General features: G+C 42.6%; 1 protein-coding gene and 1 long non-coding RNA gene across 6 annotated transcripts in view; one reads left to right on the forward strand and one right to left on the reverse strand.

Annotated features, from left to right (window-relative positions):
* Positions 1 to 1,625: 1,625 nt before the first annotated feature.
* On the reverse strand, positions 1,626 to 5,373 carry LOC139178246 (uncharacterized). Its single transcript, XR_011562690.1, has 3 exons — positions 5,287 to 5,373; positions 3,868 to 3,945; positions 1,626 to 2,033 (listed from the first exon to the last, which is right to left on the reverse strand). It is a non-coding gene; the product is annotated as an uncharacterized lncRNA (long non-coding RNA).
* Positions 5,374 to 5,594: 221 nt separating this feature from the next.
* PPP4R4 (protein phosphatase 4 regulatory subunit 4) overlaps positions 5,595 to 19,779 on the forward strand; it is a 104,564-nt gene continuing 90,379 nt past the window's right edge. For 4 of the 5 annotated variants that reach the window (XM_070775619.1, XM_019983748.2, XM_070775620.1 and 1 more), the window contains exons 1-2: positions 5,595 to 5,881; positions 7,381 to 7,454. In XM_070775619.1, the coding sequence (XP_070631720.1) occupies positions 5,756 to 5,881; positions 7,381 to 7,454 (200 nt within the window). In that variant the 5' untranslated portion in view covers positions 5,595 to 5,755. The remainder of the gene's footprint in view (positions 5,882 to 7,380; positions 7,455 to 19,779) is intronic. The other variant, XM_070775623.1, reaches the window with a different exon arrangement.

The following is a 19,779-nucleotide window of genomic DNA, read 5'->3' on the forward strand; positions in this document are numbered from 1 at the left end:
AAGATACCCTGGAGAAGGAAATGGCAACCCACTCCAGTATTCTTGCCTGGGAAATCTCATGGAGGAGCCTGGCTGGCTACAGTCCATGGGGTCGCAGAGTTGTGCACGATTTAGCAGCTAAACAACAACAATGGTCACATATTTAAAGTCCCTTTTGTTGTGTAAGGTAAACACAGTCACACATTAGAGGATTAGGACATGGACATCTTTGGGACAGCTTCATTCTGCCTCCCACAATAATTGATTCAGCACAATGTATTTAATCTTTTCTGAACCTGGGAACAGAGGAACACTGATCTGGTGGTAAAAACAATAATAATAGCAGATGCTGAATGCTTGCTGCATGCCAGGAATTTCTCTAAGGACTGTATGCATATTACCTCATTTAATTCTCACATGACTTTGTGCTAAGGGCCAGTACTATTATTTCTGTCTTTGGCTTCCCTGGTGGCTCAGCTGGTAAAGAATCCACCTGCAATGTAGGAGAGCTAGGTTCAATCCCTGGGTTGGGAAGATCCCCTGGAGAAGGGAAAGGCTACCCACTCCAGTATTCTAGCCTGGAGAATTCCATGGACTGTAGAGTCCATGGGGTCTCAAAGAGTCAGATAGGACTGAGCAACTTTCAGTTTCATTATTTCTGTCTTACAGATGAGTAAAGTGAGGGACAAAGTGATTAAGTACCTTGCCCACAGCTGGAAGTGGCAGAGCCAGGACTCGAACTCAGGCAGCTGGGATCCAAAGTCCATGCACCCAACCACCATGGTGTTGTTCAAGGGACAGAACTAATAAGTAAACCTAGCTCCCCTTAGCTGCTCAATCCTAAGTCACAGAACTTCTCTGAGCCTCAGTTTCTTTATAAAATCGGAAAAGTAGTGCATCTCTTCTGTACCTCACACGGCTACTCTGAGGAAACACTGAGACAAGCTGTAACAAAGCAGGTCAGATAAGGAAAAGAGGGTTCCAAGAGTCATTCCACTGCATGTCACTGACAGATTCGGGACTGGGACTCAGGTTTCCTGGCAAGGTGGGCTATTTCCACCACACGGTGGTAACTACAGCAGGCACAACTCTTCAGCCTGAATATTTTCACTTCACCAACCTCCTGTCCATGAAAGCTGTGTCGGTGTATTCAATTGTTCATTAAGAATGGCAACGAGTCGCCAGTCCAGGTTCGATGCACGACACTGGATGCTTGGGTCTGGTGCACTGGGACGACCCAGAGGGATGGTACGGGGAGGGAGGAGAGAGGAGAGTTCAGGATGGGGAACACGTGTATACCTGTGGCGGATTCATGTTGATGTATGGCAAAACCAATACAATATTGTAAAGTTAAAAAATAAAATAAAATAAATTAAAAAAAATAAAATTGTAAAATATCAATACAGATTAAAAAAAAAAAAAAGAATGGCCTCAAGTCTCAGAGGAGAAGGCAAAGGCAACCTGCTCCGGTACTCTGACCTGGAAAATCCTATGGATGGAGGTGCCTGGTAGGCTGCAGTCCATGGGGTCGCTAAGAGTCAGACACGACTGAGCGACTTCACTTTCACTTTTCACTTTCATGCACTGGAGAAGGCAATGGCAACCCACTCCAGTGTTCTTGCCTGGAGAATTTCAGGGACGGCGGAGCCTGGTGGGCTGCCGTCTATGGGGTCGCACACAGTCGGACATGACTGAAGTGCCTTAGCAGCAGCAGCAGCAAGTCTCAGAGGATGCTGTTACAAAATTCAAATAGGAGATAACATAAAACTTCTTAACTGAAACAGGGTAAAGCTTACAAGCATTGTTTAATAGCAGCTACAAATCAAGAGGAAAAGGAGAATTTCAGAAACTCATAGAAGATGGAGGCTTCAAGACATTAGCTAAGGAAAACCACCTTCATCGTGTCTTTGCTTTTTCTCCATCCTGATTCCATCAAGATCCACCCCTTTTCATTTTCCCTTGAATTCTCCCTAGTGGAGTAGGGATCAGGATACCTGACTTGCAGCTTTGAGGTAACTCCTGACCGGTTTTTGCTTTGACCTTCAAGGCAATATCTTAAAAAAAAAAAAAAAAACAAGGGCAAAGAGTGGGAGGATTCACTCTATTGGATATTAGGATATATATTAATAACAAAGTCACAGCAATAAAATCAGTGCAGCATTGGTATAAGAGCTGAGCTGCGTCAATAGAAGAGCAAAGAGAGACCAGACAGACGTCTAAGGGGACTTGGCTTACATCACAGATGCCATCACGTCTTGGTAGGGAAAAGACAGCTTGTTTGGTGGGAACTGCTGGGAAAACTGGCTTAGCATGTGCACAAAGTAATACTGAATTCCTATTTGCAGTACACAGGAGGTGAACTCCAGATGAATTAAGACATGTGTTATGTACAAATGTGAAGCAAAAGAGGGGAAAATGTAGGAGAATATTTTGCAACCACGAGTAGGAGAAGATCCTCAAACAAGATCCCAAAAAGGTTTTCACAAAGCTGAAATGGCATGCATCTGAGTACATCAAAATAGGCACTTCCCCTACACTGTAAGGGAGCAAATACCAAGCTAAAAGGATGCAAGAAAGACTGGGAGATACTGGTAATGTCCAAGGCTGACAAGGGGTTAATATTCGTAATATATAAGAAACTTACCTGCCTCCTGAGAAACCTGTATGCAGGTCAGGAAGCAACAGTTAGAACCGGGGATGGAACAATGGACTGGTTCCAAATTGGGAAAGGCGTACGTCAAGGCTGTATATTGTCACCCTGCTTATTTAACTTATATGCACAGTACATCACGTGAAATGCCTAGGTGGATGAAGCACAAGCTGGAATCAAGATTGCCGGGAGAAATATCAATAACCTCAGATAGGCAGATGACACCACCCTTATGGCAGGAAATGAAGAGCCTCTTGATTAAAGTGAAAGAAGAGAGTGAAAAAGCTGGCTTAAAACTCAACATTCAGAAATCTAAGATCATGCTATCTGGTCCCATCATTTCATGGCAAATAGATGGGGAAACAACGGAAGCAGTGATAGATTTTATTTTCTTGGGTTCCCAAATCACTGCAGATGGTGACTGCAGCCATGAAATTAAGACACTTGCTCCTTGGAAGAAAGGCTATGACCAACCTAGACAGCATATTAAAAAGCAGAGACATTACTTTGACAACAAAGGTCTGTCTAGTCAAAGCTATGGTTTTTCCAGTAGTCATGTATGGATGTGAGAGTTGGACTATAAAGAAAGCTAAGCACCAAAGAATTGATGCTTTTGAACTGTGGTGTTGAAGACTCTTGTGAGTCCCTTGGACTTCAAGCAGATCAAACTTGTCAATCCTAAAGGAAATCAGTCCTGAATATTCATTGGAAGGACTGATGCTAAAGCTGAAGCACCAATACTTTGGCCACCTGAAGCGAAGAACTGACTCCTTGGAAAAGACCCTGATGTTGGGAAAAATTTAAGGCAGGAGGAGAAGGGGATGACAGTGGATGAGATGGTTGGATGGCATCACCAACTCGATGGACATGAGTTTTAGCAAGCTCCGGGAGTTGGTGATGGACAGGGAAGCCTGGTGTGCTGCCATGGGGTTGCAAAGAGTTGGATACGACTGAGCAACTGAACTGAACTGAAGAAACCTCAAAAATTCATTCAGAAAAACAATAGGAAATCTAGCAGAAAAATAGGCAAAAAATGTAAGAAGGTAGTTCACGGAAGGAAAAACATCTCTATAACTCTTAAATATATGCAAAAATAGTTATCACTAATTGTGAAAACTGGGCTTCCCTAGTGGCTCAGTGGTAAAGAATCCGCCTGCCAAGTAGGAGATGTGGGTTTGATCCCCAGGTCCCGAAGATCTCTTGGAGAAGGAAATGGCAACCCATTCCAGTATTCTTACCTGGGAAATCCCATGGACAGAGGAGCTTGACGGGCTATAGTCCATGGTGTCTCAAAAGAGTCCAACACCACTTGGCGACTAAACAACAAATCAAGAAAATTAAAATATGGTACTACTCTGTAGGACTCTTTGCAACCCCATGGACTACAGAGGCTACAGCCTCTGTCCAGAGAATTCTCCAGGCAAAAATACTGGAATGGGTTGCCATTTTCTTCTCCAGGGGATCTTTCCGACCCAAGGATGGAGCGCCTGGGCTTCCTGCATTGCAGGCAGATTCTTTGCCATCTGAGCCACCAGGGAAACCCTTACCAATGCCAGATTAATATAAATTGGGATGTAATACCAAAAGTTAATGTACAAAGTGGAGAGACAAGAACCTTCCTGTCTTCATTGGTGGAGTGCAAAGCCATCCTAAAGAGTACCAGGGCAGACTGAAACCAAGCAGTGTAGATCCTATGAGCAAGCAGCTCCATTTTTTCCCTCTCAAGGTCCATAAGAGACACATGTAATACCCACTCCAGTATTTCTGTGATAACAAGGTACTTCTGGCAACCTAACTGCTTATTGAACTGATAAGTAAAATGTGCTAGACCCCCAATTCAAATATTTTTAAAGGACAGTTAAGGAACTCCTGATATGATATGCCCCATCGATAGCTTAGACATTTTGTTGAGGGAAAAACGTACAGAATGAGTTCCTATCACAACAGCATTCATGTATATTAGAAATAGGTACTTAAACCAAAAGCACTGTCTTTCGAGGATACATACATGTACTTGGACACATCAAACGAGAGAGAATGCATACAGGAGGCGGGTAGTGAAACAGGACCGTGGAGAGGGAATGAGTGGGAAATAATAAGAGATAGGTCCTGCTGACTCTCGGGCGCTGAAGAGTATGATCAACAAAACTCTTGTCTCTGAGGTCCCCCAAAATTGCCCCAACTTCTTCCATCGCTTCCTACTCGTAACAGAATCCAAATGCAAGCAACTCAACGTTGCTGCCCAGACCTGGGCTCTTCTCCATTAAGGATCTACCTCTCTACCTTGTCAAGCACCCGTTTCCCTGCACTCCAAGCTCTACTCTGCACTTCCTACAACCATATAGACGCCCAGGCTTCAACCCGAAACCCGCTTACTCTTATTTCTCTTGAAAAAATCCTGTTTTAAAATTCAGTTTTAAGTGTCTTCGGGAGTCCTTTTTCTGACGGCTGCCCTCCCTACGTTAACCCCTCCCGGACTGTATTTCCAGATCACCCGTCCCCCACAACCTAGCACACCCCAAGTTCTATTTGCTTATTTTGGGTACACACCTCTCCCCCAAGGACAGAGCAGAGTTACCCAGCTCGTGCGCTGGGGTGGGCTGTCCCACGAATAACCGCACCACAATTACGGCAAGTTAACCAAGATCCCAACCCACCTTCCCCTTTGTTTCCCTCGCTTATCGGCTCATCTTCGCCCGGGGTCTACCGACCCCAAACCGCCTCCACCAGCTGCAGTAGGTAGGAGGCTCTGCGCATGCGCTACTGCTAGGCGCGCACTCTGACGGGGCGGGGCGAAGGGGCGAGGAGGGCGGCGAGGGGAAGCGGCGCGGCAGTTGCGTCCGGCCCGCCGGCAGCGGGCGCCCGGGAGGGGGTGGGGCCGAGGCGGGCACCTACCCCGGCACGGCCCCGCCCCCACAGCACGCCCGCGCGCTTAGCCCCGCCCCCTCGCCTTGGCCGCCCCGCCCCCTCGGCGGCCGCGCTCCTTCTCCCGCCGCCCGCTAGCCTCCAGCCCGGCTCCGGCGGCGGAGAGCGGGAGAAAGTGTTGCTGGTGGGCGGCCGCGGGGCTGTGAGCGTCCGGCATCCCGGGACCGCTCCGGCCCGGGCGGCGAGGGGGCCCGGCGGTCCATGCATCCGCCGTCGCCCGCCGCCGCCGCCGCCGTGATGGATTTCAGTCAGAACAGCCTGTTCGGCTACATGGAGGACCTGCAGGAGCTCACCATCATCGAGAGGCCGGTCCGCCGGAGCCTCAAGGTGCGCCCCGGGGAGGAGGAACTGCCCGTAGGGCGCCCGGCGGCTGGCCCCTGTCCCGACCCCCGCCCGTTCGCTTCACGAGGCGGCCCGGGACCCTCTCAGAGTCCTGCTGCCCGCCCCCGCCCCCCTCAGTCCCCGAGGGCCGTGTTACCCTAACCCGACCCCTCGCGGGCCCCCTTCTTCGACGTGGCTCGGCTTCTCCCAGCCTGGACCCCCAGCCCTGAGGTACGGGCGCCCGGGGCCAGCCCGCGACCCCTCAGACGCTCTGGCTTTTCCAGTTGCCCGTTCCGGCCCGGCCCGCCCCGGGCCCTTTCCCCAACCCGGCCACCTCAGGAACGGCCCGCCGAGCCCCTTGGACTCGGGCCAGCCCGGCGTCCTCTCCCGCGCCGTCCCTCTCTCACGGCCCGGGGCCCCTCCGTTGCGGCCCCCTCCCCCTGGGCCCTGCGGGAGCTGCCCCTCGCAGCCGCAGCCCGCTGCCTCCCGCGTCCTCTCCTTGGGGCTCCCCCTCCCCCCGCTTCGGCTCCCTGGTGCTGCTACCCGGGGTTGTGGACCTAGTCTCAGTCTTCAGTTAACACGGCCCCGACTCTCCCCGCTACCTTTTCCAGAGATACCTCAGATCCCATTCCGTCCCCCCCCCACCCCCGTCCTCATCCGAGCAAGCCCAGGGCCCCCACTTCACCTCCCAACCCACCAACACCCATCTTGGAGTCGTCCTGCTCTCGGTCTTTAAAGCCCTCTCGACCCTTTGTCCCGATCTTGAGTCACCACGTGTCCCTTCCTTCCAGCCCCTCCAAGACTCTTAGCAGGGACCCTGCTCCCCAATCCCCTTAGGAGAGTCAGCCTTCACTAGGCAACCCCCCCCCACAACCTGCCACTAGCTCCCCCACCCCGCAGAGTCATCTTGCTTCCCGAGGCTCCAACCCTTACTGCTGCCAAACCTGGTTGACCGACCACCGCCCCCCGCAATTGCTCCTTTAGCTCTTTTCACTCCCACCTGCCGCAATATCTTTGATTTCCTTCCAGCCCCAGAGTTTATTCCCTTCCCTCCCCCAATCCAGATTTCGTCTTTCTCATTCTCCCTCCGCTGGCTGCAGTCTTCATCCCTACCCCCACCCCCGACCCCTTTTAAGCATTTCCTGGGATGGAAATGTTGGCAAAACACTCTTAGATATTAGAGATGAAAACTACGTACATATTTTACATATGCACATACAATTGATTTCAGCAAGGTTCTGAAGCCACAGAGTGTTTCTCAGGCTTCAGTCTAGAAGCTAGAAGAGTAAACAAAAGAAAAAAAAAAGCCCCAGAGCCCCCCAAACTCCACCACCTAAACCCGACCATTAGAGATATCTGATTTGAGGGTGGCAGACCCCTTAATTAGTTTTTGAGGATAATGCTTAATTGCGAAACTTTTTCATTAGTCTGTACTCATATAGGGTCCCTGGAGGCAAGACTTGAGCTGATGTTTGTGTGCATAATTTGTATTTTACACTTGACAGACACCAGAAGAAATAGAAAGATTGACAGTTGATGAAGACCTCAGTGATATTGAAAGGGCTGTTTATCTGCTCAGGTATTTCGTAAAGTCTTTTTGTGATAATTCCTTCTCTTTTCCTGTGGCAGCATCCACAAATGATTTCTGAAATGTCATGTTACTGTTATGTTCAGATTTGCTTAACCACTTGAACAGAGTGCTTTGCATGCACAGCACTTAATTATGTCATAAATTAGATTTAGATGTGGGCCTATGAATTTCAGAACTGAAATCAACTAAGGAACCTAGCTTATAGAATATTGCTTGAAGGAGGAACAGAACAACTCGTGGTTTGAGTTAAATCTTAAAAAAAAAAAAATCTTGCAGCTTTGGTTGTGTTCACATAAGAGCTGGTAAATTTAGATGACAGTTAAGAATATCCAGTGATTAATTTTAAGTTAATTGTAGAGTTTGAACTTTATATGGTATTTACAGAAAAAAAAATCCGCCAATATGGTAGTTCAGTATTTTTCCTCAGGATAACCTGTTTATATTGCTTTTGCTATGTGCGCTTTATAATTTTGCCTAAGAGATTTTAAAATTTGAGTCTACTCTCACTTAAGGTTCATCTCATAAGCTCTACAGAATTGCTTACGCCAAATGGTTATGACAATATTTATAAGATTTCTTTCAGCTATTTAAAAAATTGTGCTGTGGATTTAAGTTTAAAAGCTAATGTGAGCATTTAATGAATATATAAAAATACTTCAGAAATAGAAATTTTCCTAAGGTATTTTGTGTACATTGTTTTAACATTTTTCTTGCACATTTCTTTTTCCCCTTTTGGCAACTTAGTTTTCGCTTTTGTTTTCTGGAATCAGATTTTGAAAACTGGTACTATTGACCTCCTTGGAATATTTGCTATCCTTGTTTCCTTAGCTCAGGTCTGCTTTGCCAGTTTCAGGTGCTGGCAAGTTTCTTGTTCTTTTCTTGTTTTATAGATCATGTTTCTAGTCCCATGGTATTCTTTGAATGTTTTTTTTTTTTCTCCCCCTTTAAAAAAAAAAGCAACCCTCTCCTTGACTTCCATTTTCTTATTCTGACATCTTGGCTTCTGTTCTTATTTAAGTCAGAATTTTAGCATGCTTATAATTTAGACCATTCTCTTCAATAATTCTGTTACTTTAAAATGTTACCGGATCTTAGGCTTTGTGTCGATGTTGTTTCCGTTCCTCTTTTGGTGATTTATAGTAGCCTGCTCTCATCATTTCTATTTATTTTATTATTTAAAAACATTTTTGTATTGGAGTATGCTGCTGCTGCTTTTGCTTCAGTCGTGTCCAACTCTTTGCGACCCTGTAGCCCGCCAGGCTCCTCTGTCTGATTCTCTGATTCTTCACCCCAGAATACTATGCCGTGCCCTCCTCCAGAGGATCTTCCTGACCCAGGGATCAAACCAACATCTGCATTGGCAGGCAGGTTCTTTACCACTAGCGCCACCTGGGAAGCCACTTATTGGAGTGTAGTTGATTTACAGTGTTGCATTAGTTTCTGGTGTTATCTACCTATTTATTGCAAAATAAAATGATTTTATTTATGTATGAATTAGCAGTATGTGTTTTTGATGTTTCATAGAGTCATTGATAATTGTATAATATTTGAAGTACTTTATTCCTTAATGATGAACATATCCAATATTGTGAACAGAAGTTGTAAGCATCTGCCTTTTCCCACAATTCTCTTGTTTGGAGTAGGCAGACAACTGGTGAAAATTGGGTAAGCTTCTTTTAGCATACAGCAGTTGATGATGTGAAGTCACTGCCTACTTACTCCTACTGAATCCTCTCCAGATAAACGCTGGCTTACAATTAGGAAATAGAGAGTCTTGCTCTACTTACTTGCGACAGCGGATACCTCATTCTAGGTATCTGTGACAAGGCTTCTTTTTGAGGGTAGCTTATTTTCTGTTTTGCTTTTATTGTTAGCGAACCAGGTCGTCTAAATTGTCAGTGGTTCTCGGACACAGGACGTGAGTTTCACCCAATTCTAGAACTTACAAAGCCCTTACAGAGACAGATGGGGCCTCTCCTTCTTAGGCAAGAGAGTTTGGAAAGAAATCTGATACCTCCTTTAGTTTCTTGTGGCTCATCTACCTTGAAGGAGGTTTGCAAGGTGACTCCAAAGGCAAACACTAGTTTGGTTGTGCATGGGTCCTCCAGCCAAGTTCTTTTTTTGTATTCCTGCCATCTCACCCCCTCCTAGGGGAAAGTGGGGTTTCACCTTTAGGACAGCTTCTGAAGAGAGAACACGAGGCCTGCCTGAAAGGTTCTTTCTTCCCTGGGATTCAGGGGAAGGGTGTGGGATTGTCTTATGGACGTGTTCCAAACTTTGCCTCTGTTAAAGCTGTTAAAGCCTCTTGTCTCACGTATTGAGCCTTCTATTTTAAATGTAATGTATTCCTTTTTTTCCTATTTGTATTTCCCAATGCTATAAAATCTAATACTGAGTTCTTTTTTTTCCTATGATTTTCAGGTTTATTTTTGAGTACATTACCTTTTCCTCTGTTTTAGATATTCTCTACCCAGAATTTTCCTCCTTGCTTTTGAATGTCAGATTTGTTTTTTTAGTTGTCTTATTTTTGTATATTACATCTATTTTGGAGATTATGCTACCTTAGAATTCAGATTCAAATGTGTAAATATCAGTAGGAAATGCTTTATATTAGTGGGGGTTCTGATAGCATTTAAACTGAATGTAGTGTCTAAAAAGGCATTATATTGGACTACTGTCCAATGAAAACCAGATTACACTGTTCATTATCTTACCCTAAAATATGACAGATCAATTATTAATGTTGTTTTCATAATTAAGTTTAGAACATTACACTATTTGAAGATTTGACACAGATGATTTTGTGGTTTTGCATAAATGGGATGCTGCTGTACCCGTCTGTGGCGTTTAGCTGTGAAGCAAAACAGCTTTCCTAATAGTCACAGCTTGTGGCTTAGTCAAAATCATATCACAACATCTTCTAGTTCTCTCCCTTTGTGAGTTTGGCATATGTTTTAGAAGTGTACTTAAAGCAGGTGGATGAATTTGTTAGAGAAGGGTCCTAAGTTTGTATACTCTGTTTTCATTAGGTAAACCTTTACTCACATATCTAATTTCCTGCCAGATAAATTTCAGATCCTTAATTTGGCATAAGTGACTCCATCTTAGCTGTGCAATGAGATGTCCCATTAGGGCTTCAGCTTTTCTTTCTAAAAGCTTGATTGAGATGTAGTTCATATGCCATTTTTAGTTGAATGGTTTTGTGTTTTCACACAGTTGTGGGTTCTTTACCACAATTTTAGAACATTTTCATCATATGCAAGATAAACCCTCTACCTATTAACAGTCACTTCCCTGTTGTGTTGGTACTTTTGCCCGGTCTTCCCAGCCTTTGGGAACTAGAAGTCTACTTTCTCTATGGATTTGTCTTTTCTGGGCATTTTATGTAAATGAAATTATACAGTATGTGGCCTTTTCTGACTTTCTTCCCAAGGTTTTTCCTTGTTGTAGCGTGTGTCAGTGCTTTTTTTCTTTTTATTGCTGGGCAGTATTCCACCATAGGGGTACATCACGTTTTGTTTGTTCATTCATCAGTTGATGGACACGTGAGTTGTTTCCACTCAGTCTTTCCTTCTTGAAGCAGTCCTGTTGCTCTTTTCACTGTTACTCAGATACATCACGTTCATCCTTCACTGCTCTTCCCCTTCCCTGGAATACCTTTCATTTTATTGACACCTCTCCAGCATCTTCCATTGCCAGGATCCAGCTGTAGTCTTGAATCTTCCATAAGACCTTTCCTGTCTGCTGAAACCACATGGATCTCAGGCTTCTCTGAGCTCCCGTATCAGTTAGTGGCTGCATATCTTGGTATTCCTTAACGTAAAAGTGTGCATACATATTCTTCAATAGACTAAGCTCTTGGAGGGCAAGCTGTGTTTTATTGTTGTTGCTGTTTTGGTTCTTTCTTATTCTTTGCTGTGATATAAATATATACCTCTTAATGGAATAAGGTGTATTTATTTACTTATGCATCCGGGCCCATCACTTCATAGGAAATACATGGGGAAACAGTGGAAATAGTGTCAGACTTTATTTTTCTGGGCTCCAAAATCACTACAGATGGTGACTGCAGCCATGAAATTAAAAGATGCTTACTCCTTGGAAGAAAAGTTATGACCAACCTAGATAGCATATTCAAAAGCAGAGACATTACTTTGCCAACAAAGTTTCATCTAGTCAAGACTATGGTTTTTCCTGTGGTCATGTATGGATGTGAGAGTTGGACTGTGAAGAAGGCTGAGCGCTGAAGAAATGATGCTTTTGAACTGTAGTGTTGCAGAAGACTCTTGAGAGTCCCTTGGACTGCAAGGAGATCCAACCAGTCCATTCTGAAGGAGATCAGCCCTGGGATTTCTTTGGAAGGAATGATGCTAAAGCTGAAACTCCAGTACTTTGGCCACCTCATGCGAAGAGTTGACTCATTGGAAGAGACTCTGATGCTGGGAGGGATTGGGGGCAAGAGGAGAAGGGGACGACAGAGGATGAGATGGCTGGATGGCATCACTGACTCGATGGACGTGAGTCTGGGTGAACTCTGGGAGTTGGTGATGGACAGGGAGGCCTGGCGTGCTGCGATTCATGGGGTTGCAAAGAGTTGGACACGACTGAGTGACTATCTGATCTGATCTGATTTACTTATGTTAAGATGACCAAAAAATGCCTGGTGAATTCAGCAACTTTTGATTTTTTTGTTTTGTGGGCCATAGATTCAGATTTAGGGTGTATACTATTCTACCATTTACTGCCCGTGTGACCATGGGCAAGTGATTTATGGTTGTTAAGTCCTAGTTTTTTTCATCTGTTAAGTGGAAAATGGTAATTGGAGCCCCAGACACCAAATGGGAACCCAGTTAATATGAGTTTCCTTCTGTTTCCTGTGCCATGTTCCTAATTCCTTACTACTTACCTGCTCAAGGTACATTTCAGATTTTTAAAAGAGGATAGCAGTATTAATTTTACTTTCTAATAATCAGATAAAGTAACAGGCAAGTAAAGTATATCAACAGGTCTGTGATAGATAATCTATTAGCTTCCTTTGCTAATAATATTTTAGATACATGGTATTTTTAATAATTAATTATTTAGTTTTGGTTGCATTGGGTCTTTGTTGCTGCTCATGGGCTGTCTCTAGTTGATGGGACCCACTGTTTGTTGTGGTGCAGGGGCTTCTCACTGCAGTGGCTCCTCTTGTTGCAGAGCACGGGCTCTAGGCTCACAGGCTTCGGTAGTTACAGCATGCAGGCTCAGTGGCTCTGGCTTACAGGCTCTAGAGTGTGGGCTCAGTAGTGGCACACAGGCTTAGTTGCTCCACAGCATGTGGGATCTTCTTGGACCAGGGATCGAACCCGTGTCCTCTGCATTGGCGGGTTTGCCTCTTTACCACTGAGCCACCAAGGAAGTCCCCTTTGCTAATAGTATTTACTAGAATCTTTACATATTATAATTGTTTTAAACTGATGACAAGATCAGCCTGTTTAAGCAATATTTGCTATTTGTATTATGCATTAAATGTGCTTTGTTAATGTATCTAAACTAACTTTTATGTTGCTTTCTTTTACAGTCACTTTAAAACCATCTGTCACTTTGCACTGTGAATTTTAAAAAATTTTGCACTTTGCCTTTTAGGGATAGTCAAATAAAGTACATCTTTAATTAGGAGCTTTTTCCCTTCTGCGCTCCCCCCTTTTCCCCCCACTGCCCGCCTTTTAATTAAGAAAATAGTAAGTTCTCCCCCTAGTGAAAGCACAGACTGAGAATTCTGCCAAATCTGAAAATAAAATCCTGTAAACTGTGGCTGTTGCTAATCACATCCTGGGAACTCTTGCACTCAAGACTAGCACAAGGCAGCAATGAGACCATGAGGAAGAAAGAACTCCAGTAATTAGCTTTGCTACTGGCTTGCTTTTTGTTGTTTTATCTTTAAAAAGTACTTATCCCGTTTGCTAGGCAAATGGGAAATGTGTGAAAACTGCCTTTGTATGCTCGTATTTCCAAGAGCTTCTATACCATCACACTTCTTTTGCCTTTACTATTGTCTTGATTTCTTTTCATTTTTGATGCCTTTTGCCATTTAGTACTGTTTTGGTGAGGTGGGGTGCTTATGGGGTGTGTGAGAGAGACAGAGAGAAAGTGTGTGTGTGTGTGTGTGTGTGTGTGTGTGATGAGGGTGGAGGAGGTGGGTCTTGAGTAGCCAGGATTGCTTACCCAGTTTTCTCCACTGTTGTACATAAGAGACACATCACAACTTTTAATACCTCACAATTGAGATGAATAGTTGGTAATTCCTGGAGTTGGTTAATGTGGGGAATCATAAAATTGATACATACTTTCAGTATTTCATTTTAGTGTAAAAAATACATTTGTTTGCCAGAGTTTTGTTGTAGATCCATTGCCTTTTGAGTCAGGGTGTGCTTAACACAGTTCATAATCCTTTTTCTTGCATAAATACTTCCATAATACATTTACAGTGTCAAGGTCAGGTCTCTTTAAAGTTGAGAATTTAAAGATGCTTTTGAAGCAGTCTGAAAGCCTGTTTTAGATTTTTATGATCTTTTTTGCTCATCTTTTGCAAGTTGTCTTGTTCTTCCTAATTCAATAACAGTTTTCTTTGGCAACTTATCTTTGAGTTTTTCTAAAACTTTCAATTTAGTTGTCATAGAAACGACTCTTTGCATTCATATGTTTATGTAATATTTAATTAAATTATGTAATTTCAGTATCAAATAAATTGGGATAAACTGGTCTGAGAACAAACACAGCTGACTCTTGGTTACAGCTCACCTGGCTAGAACAGAAGCGTGTGGGTATTTCACAGAGCTGTCTATTAGCTCTAAGCTCTCAGCTTGCCTTTGCCAGGGAAGTGGAGAGTGTTGCTTAGCTGAGAGTCTTCTAACACCTTGTTGAGAGATATACGATCCCTTTTCAGAGCATGCGCTGTGATGGCCTTGCTTTATCCTTGGATACTCATAATATTCCTCTCTTGTCTCTGTATTGAGTTTGGTCTATGGTCTGGTCTATTCTTCTTTAACCAAAAAACAGAAAATAATGGATTAAGAATCTCAGTTAAAGAAGTACTGTCATAAACATATAGTTTGTTTTTTAAAACAAACTTTTGGAGGATATGCAGAAATGAGCTCACATCATAAAATACACAGCTTGTTATGCTTTCACAAGTTAAAAAACACCCCTATAGCCGGCATCCAGATTAAGAAACAGGATGTAACCTGTTGTCTCGTTGTGTTAGCCTGGCAGCCTGTCTTGTACCCTTCCCAGTTTCCCCCATTCCCTGCAAAGGGTGTCGACTATCCTAACATCTAACAGCATAGATTAGTTTGCCTGAGTTTGGGCTCAATATAGTAAGAACCATGGAATATACAGTTTTTTGTTTAGCTACTCTTACTCAACCTTTTAGAAAAGAGATTTGTTCATACTGTTGCATGGAGGAATAGATTGTTCATCCTCATGGCTGTGTGATATTCTATTATATGAACATACCATATATACTCTTGGTGGAAATTTGTTTTCAGATTTTGGCTGTTATGAATAATGCTGCTACAGACATTCTTGTACAAGTCTTTTGGTGAATATACACATGCATTTCTTTCTTTTTTTTTTATTTTATTTTATTTTTTTTACACATGCATTTCTTTTAGTTATGTTCACAGACGTAGAACTCCTGGTCACAGCATATGCATATGTCCTGCTTAGAAGATACTGCTAAACCATCTTCCCAAGTGCTTGCACAGTTTATACTGCTTCCAGCAGTGCATGAGTGGTCTCACCCTATGTTTTTTAGGAAACAAAAGTGACAAACTTTGTAGTACAGAAATTTCTAGTATATCAATAATGAACTACCTATGTAATAGCCCATATAATTATCTGTTATTCTGTATCTGATTTACTTATGTCATACAACTTTTTCTTTCCATGTAAGAGAGTTTCCATGAATTTTTACACTTAGTTTTTAATTGTGCTAGATGGCTTGGCTAGGAGACTCTTGGTTATTAGAAGGTCTTCTTTCAAGGGTGCCACCTCTCGTCGCTGTGCTTTTTAATGATTCCAAGGGTCCTATTTTTAAAAAATCATCCAAGTTATCCAGTGTGAAAGTGATGCACAGATTTCTTGCCTTTGTGCATGGAAATTGGAGGCATCTTCATTTTCGCATCCTAGGATAAGCAGGATTACTGTTTCACATATTCAGAGGCGTACATAATGGATTCCAGCTGTATGTCTCGCATCATCGCTGAGGCCTCATTACTTAAGTGCTTGGCAAACCCTGAACTCCCTGTTTTGGAAAAGTACTAGGTCTCTGAATCTAAGGGGTTTGGAGATTATTTCCCATCTCCTTTTGCTTATCTTTTGCTATGAGAACAACGATGGGAGGCATCTGTTTCTTTTTTTCCTATTTACTGGAGCTTCTGAAGGCTGTCTGTGACATCAGTGGAAAGCAGAATGCTTTCATGGGATCTGCAAGAAAAGCTTAAAAATAAAGAGTAAACTATTTTCATCAATGTAAAGGTGACCCGTATAATGTCATTGGGAAGACCTAGAGCTTAATAACAGGATGCAATTGTGAGAGATTTGAGCAGTTTTCATCTTGTTAACATAGCTGTTTTTGATCCCTTATTTAAATACCTACATGTGGGACTTCCCTGGTGGCCCAGTAGCTGAGCCTCTGTGCTCCCAATGCAGGGGGCCTGGGTTCAATCCCTGGTCAGGGAGCTAAATCCCACATGCCTCAACTAAAGAGTTCAGATGCCACAATGAAGACCAAAGATCCCACGTGCTGTAAGACCCATCACAGCCATATAAATAAATATGAAAAAATAAATATAAATAAATAAAATACCTATAGGTTTCTATGAGAAAATATACTATAAAGTAATGCTAAAACAAATGCTTGTATGAAGATTCAAATAAAATGCAGGTTAAGTTCTGTAACTGCAATGTACCTATATTATGGCATATAGATGTGTGGATGTTATAAATGTATATATATGTTTGTGTGTGTATATATTTATTTTCATGAACAATTAGTTCATACTGACACTTGAGACGTAGCTAAGTGAGGCACAAGGAGACTGAATTTTGTCCCCAAACTTATCTAATTAGTTCCCAGTAAAAATTTGGGGTTTTATTGCTTTACTCCCAATCTTGTTGTATAGTGGTTTCTTAGTAGTTACATTATTATTTAAAGTATTGACTCAACTAAGTGGTAAAAATCATAACTCTTAGAATTAGGGTCACATGAAGGGAATTAAGGGCTTCCCCAGTGGCTCAATGGTAATGAGGAGTGCAATGCAGGAGGCCCAGGTTCGATCCCTGGGTCGTAAGATCCCCTGGGGGAGGGCATGGCAACCCACTCCAGTATTCTTGCCTGGAGAATCCCGTGGATGGAGAAGCCTGGCGGGCTACAGTCCACAGGATCACAAAGAGTCGGACACGACTGAAGCAGCTGAGCATGCACGCGTGAGTGTTTCAGTGATCTTTAAATTTATACCTCTTTCAACATAGATATTTTGCTTTTTGCAATATCTTTTGCTGGCCATTGTTGGCCACCAGGTGTGAGAGGCAGGGAGAAAGTGTTCATTCTTAGTTCTTCACAGTCACCACCTTTTTGACTTTATAATATTGGTATGTAGTAATGATGTCAGAAATAATAGCAAAATCTATTATATTCTTGTATGCAGATGTGTCTTACAGTGTAATTTCCCCTCCAAATCAGAGATACTAATAATGGAGAAGATTTAAAATGCAACTAGCAATTACTTTAGAATAAATTTTATGAATTTAGGTTGTTGTTGTTGTTCAGTTCTAAGTTGTTTCCAACTCTTTGTGACCCCATGGACAACTGCAGCACGCCAAGCTCCCCTGTCTACCACCATCTCCCTGAGTTTACTCAAATTCATGTCCGTTGAGTTGATGATCCTTTCTAGCCATCTCATCCTCTGCCTCTCCTTTTCCTTTTGCCTTCAGTCTTTCCCAGTATCAAGGTCTTTTCCAATGAGTTGGCTTTTCGCATCAGTTGGCCAAATTATTGGTTTCAGCTTCAACATCAGTCCTTCCAATGATATTCAGGGTTGATTTCTTTTAGGACTGACTGGTTTGATCTCCTGGCTATCCTAGGGACTCTAAAGAATGTTCTTTGGCACCACAGTTTGACAGCATCAATTCTTCAATGCTCAGCCTTCTTTATGGTCCACGTCTCACATCTGTACATGACTTTGGAAAAACCGTAGCTTTGACCATATGAAACTTTGTCGGCAAAGTGATGTCTCTGCTTTTTAATGTGCTGTTTAGGTTTGTCATAGCTTTTCTTCCAGGGAACAAGTGTCTTTTTTTTCCCCATGACACTCTCAAAAGATTTGTATTTCATTCAAATAGACAGCACAACAGCAAACTGGGAATTCAAATTAAAATACAAGATATATCATCAGAGTATGGATAGAAATTTTAATTTCATGGCTGCCCTCACCATCTGCAGTGATTTTTGGAGCCTAAGAAAATAAAATCTCTCACTGCTTCCAGTTTTCCCCTGTTTGCCATGAAGTGATAGGACCAGATGCCCTAATCTTAGCTTTTTTTTTTTTTAAATTAATTTAGCTTAAGACACACAAAATATTTATTGAGTACTTGCTTTGTATTAGGCATCTCCTGGGGGATGAGTGGCATTGTACCAGCAAATACTTGTGTTCAAGGAAGTATTGATACTTGTATAAGGAAGCAAACACACTTTTCTTAAATTTTAGTAGAATAGAAGTCATCTCTAGTTAATAAGTATGTTGGGCATTGAGAAGGCAGTATGTAGTGTCAGAAATACTTTATATTAAGACATACCAGATTTATTCTCCGAGGCCGAGACTTGTTCATTTATCTATTGAGAAACCTAGGCTAAGTTTCTTATTTGGGCTCAAGCCTCCTAATCTAAACTGGGAATAATAAAACCTACATTGTAGGATTGTTAAGAAGATTTGGTAATGTATGTGGAGGGCAGAATGCTTGGTGTAGAGTCTTGTTCAGTAAAGAATAATTGTTCTTGGTCTTTTAAATAAACTGCTGGCAGTTCAGAACATCCTTTACTTTGGATGTATAGGAAAATTCCTATCCAGAGAATTCATGTAGTTATAAAATCTTGTCTCCCAGATGGTGCCCCTTTGCAGTTAATCCTCCACCCTGAGCCTGGGCAACAGATGATCTGCTTTTTGTCAGTATACTTCAGTGGCAAATTCTCCTGTTCTAGAACATAGGCATATGTTTTCCTATCTCTTGGCTAATGCTTGAGAATGGAATGCTGGTTATTGGATGAGTATATATTTTTTCATTCAGTTCTTTTGAGGTATAATTGATGTCAAATAACTGGCACATACTTCAGCCATACAGTTTGATGCATTTATATACACACACATGTGTGTGTATATATATATATATATATATATATATATATATGGGCTTCCCTTGTGGCTCAGCTGGTAAAGAATCTGCCTGCAATGAGGGAGACCTGGGTTCAGTCCCTGGGTTGGGAAGATCCTCTGAAGAAAAGGCTACCCACTGCAGTATTCTGGCCTGGAGAATTCTATGGACTGTATAGTCCATGGAGTCGCAAAGAGTTGAACATGACTGAGTGACTTTCACTTCATATATATCTACCCCCATAAAAGCATCATCACCATTAAGATAATGAACACAGCCGTCACTCCTCTGTGTAGTTTTGTGTTCCTTTGTAATGTTCTTTCCCTTCCTTCTCATTCTTTCCCCCGCTCCAGGCAACCACTGATCTGCCTTCTGACACTACAGATATGTTTTCAATTTATAGAATTTTATAGAAATCAATCATATAGTAGCTACTTTTTCATCTGGCTTCTTTTTACTCAACATAATTTTCAAGTTCATTCATGATGTTGCATGTATCAATGGTTCATTCCTTTTTATTATTGATAATTCCATTTTAAAGATATAGTCCATTTTGTTTATGCATTCACCAGTCGATGGAGATTTGGATCATTTCTAGTTTGGGGGTATTACAGACTAAGTGGCTGTAAACATTCATTTACGGATCTTTGGGTGGCCATGTGCTTTCTTTCCTCTGGTGAACAGCTGGAGAGTGGAATGGCTGGGTATATAGTAGGTACAGTGTATTCTTAAACTGCTGAACTGTTTCCAAGTGATTGTACACTTTTACATTTCCACCAGCATTGTATGAGAGTTTGGACTGCTCAATATGTATACTTACTGATACTTGGTATGAGCAGTCTCTTTTTGGTTTTAGGCATTCTGGTGGTATTACCAGTGCTCTAGAGTAGTGGTAGTCATTGTA

Source organism: Bos indicus, chromosome 21 (genome assembly GCF_029378745.1).
Source record: "Bos indicus isolate NIAB-ARS_2022 breed Sahiwal x Tharparkar chromosome 21, NIAB-ARS_B.indTharparkar_mat_pri_1.0, whole genome shotgun sequence".
Classification (NCBI taxonomy): Eukaryota; Metazoa; Chordata; class Mammalia; order Artiodactyla; family Bovidae; genus Bos; species Bos indicus.